The following is a 2,318-nucleotide window of genomic DNA, read 5'->3' on the forward strand; positions in this document are numbered from 1 at the left end:
GGCCCAGCGGCCTCCCGGGAGAGGCCCTGCAGGCCACTGGCAAGGAGCCAGAGCTGCCCCGGTTGGGGGGAGCGTCCATGAGTGAGCAGGGGCCTCCCGGTGGACCTGCGGGTCAGTCTCAGGTGGTCACCGCGGCAGCCGAGTCCATCCCGGCCGGGGCGCAGCAGACCCTCCTCCCTGCGCTCCCTCAGCCGTGGGCCTCAGTGGATCCACCTGTTCTGCCCCCCATTATCTCTCTGGGGAGCCCCCTCGGTGCCCCCCCACCTCTGGCCTGCACCCCAGTTCTTCTACAGTGCGTAGGTAAGTTGAAAGATCAGTGTAGGGGCTGGCGCTGTAAACATACACGAGGATTACGGAAAATGGGGCGCCTCTCCCGCAGGATTCCATGTGGATGGCCCTCGTCAGGGGTCCCCCAGGCCTGGCAGGAGCCTCGGGGCGCCGCGACGCGCTGTGGCCTGCGGGTGCCCTGCGTGAGAGTGGCAGCCGGACCCCTGCAGCGCCCCACTGCCCCGCCCGGCCTGGCCTCAAGGACCAGCCCAGAGCCCTGGGGTGCGGGGGAGGCTGGGGGCAGCGTCTCGGGGCTGGGAAGCTGCGCCCAGAAGGTGGGCTCGGACCTCTGCAGAGCGTCTACAGAGCGGCTTCTTTACGCGCAAGGGAACAGGCCTGGCCATAAAGTAAACTCCCCTCATTTCCAGGGTCACCCCGCTTGGCTGGAAGGCCGAGCGCACGCGCAGGCCGGCTGGGGCACTACAAGGTCTACCCGACCCTGCGCTGTGAGTGACCCCCGCCCCGCCCGCGCCCCGGGCCCCTCGGCGCCACGCTTGGGGCGGGCGAGGGGCGGCGCTGGGGGCACCGGCCGACCGCAGGGCCCCGCGCCAGGCCCCGTGTTCGTGGTGCAGTGGCTGTTTGACGAGGCCCAGCTGACCGTGGACAACGCGCACCTCGCTGGGCAGCCGGTGCAGGAGGCCCAGTGGCTGTACATCCAGAGCCTGGGCCGCGAGCTGAGACACACGCTCAAGGACGTGCCGTGAGTGGGGCTGCTGAGGGGGCCGGGCGCTGCGGTCAGGGGGCCCCGGGCATGGCCCCATGTTGGGGGGCCCGGTACGTCTCCACATTGGGGTCCCGGGCATGGCCCATGTTGGGGCCCCGGCACAGCTGGTCGGAAGGAGCTAGCCTGGGGGCCCCACGGCGGCGCCAGCTGTGGCCTGGGGAGGGGCGGTGAGACCAGGGGGGCCAGCAGGCGGCAGGTGGACCCCGAGGCTCTGCCTGGGGCACGTGACGTCACCACTCGCCCTGCCCGGGCCGCGGGCCTGCGGTCCACGCTGGTGGGGAGGAGGCCGGGTGGAGGCGCCGGGTGGGCCGGGGCCACGCATCCTTGTCCCCACAGGGCCAGCTTCGCCCCCGCCTGCCTCTCCCACGAGATCATCATCCGGAGGTCAGTGTCCTGGGGCGGGGCTGTCCCAGCCTGAGGCCCCGCCCACCCGGCCAGCCCTGCGTGGCCAGAGGGCTCGGGCCACCCCCAGGGCGCACCAGTCCCGCTGGCCCGTCCCCAGCGCCCACCTGGGTTTCGTCTGCAGCCACTGGACAGATGTCCAGGTGAAAGGGACCTCGCTGCCCCGCGCGCTGCACTGCTGGGACAGAAGCCTGCACGAGGGCCACAAGGCCGGCCAAGGCCCCCTGAAGGGCTGCCCGGTGCACCTGGTGGACAGCTGCCCCTGGCCGCACTGCAACCCCTCCTGCCCCACCGTCCGGGACCAGTTCACGGGGCAGGAGATGAGCGTGGCCCAGTTCCTCATGCACATGGGCTTGGACGCGCACGCGGGGGCCCAGCAGCAGGGCCTGGGGCCTGGCAAGCTGCTGGGGCTGCTGAGCAGCGGGGGCTAGCCCCCCCGGGCCTCCAGGTCCCCCAGAGGACCCCCCACGCCTCCAAGACCCCCCAGCCCCCCGCAGGCCTCCAGGACCCCCGACACCCACCCCGGGCCTCCGGGACCCCTCCGAGGCCCCCCCAGAGCCCGCCCCCACCCCGCGGGACCCCCTGCAGCCGCCACCGCCCCATGCCAGCTCTCCTGCCAGTTTGTATTATTTTATAAAGTGACTTTTTTTTATTACTTTAACTTTTTTAAAGGAAACAAGCAAGAAATATATCATCAACGGTAACACTTTGAATCGCGCTTTTTTCAGTAACGAGAGAAAAAAGCCCTCGGAGCGCCCACCCGCCACCCTATTTCAGAGCCCGACTCCGGCGCAGCGGCCCCTGGCCCCGTGCCAGCCCGGCCCTTCCGCGGACAGCCTGCCGGGCACGCGCTGGTGGCCCCACA

General features: G+C 70.5%; 1 protein-coding gene across 1 annotated transcript; it reads left to right on the plus strand.

Moving 5' to 3' along the window:
- Positions 1-385: 385 nt before the first annotated feature.
- NOTUM (notum pectinacetylesterase homolog (Drosophila)) lies at positions 386-1,930 on the plus strand. Its single transcript, XM_012734748.1, has 5 exons — positions 386-602; positions 696-773; positions 880-1,027; positions 1,388-1,435; positions 1,578-1,930. Exons 1-5 carry the CDS (start codon positions 386-388, stop codon positions 1,882-1,884), a joined length of 798 nt encoding a protein of 265 aa, XP_012590202.1. The 3' UTR covers positions 1,885-1,930.
- The last annotated feature ends 388 nt before the right edge of the window (positions 1,931-2,318 follow it).

The sequence above is a fragment of the Condylura cristata genome, unplaced genomic scaffold (assembly GCF_000260355.1).
Source record: "Condylura cristata isolate star-nosed mole 26May11 unplaced genomic scaffold, ConCri1.0 scaffold00068, whole genome shotgun sequence".
Classification (NCBI taxonomy): domain Eukaryota; kingdom Metazoa; phylum Chordata; class Mammalia; order Eulipotyphla; family Talpidae; genus Condylura; species Condylura cristata.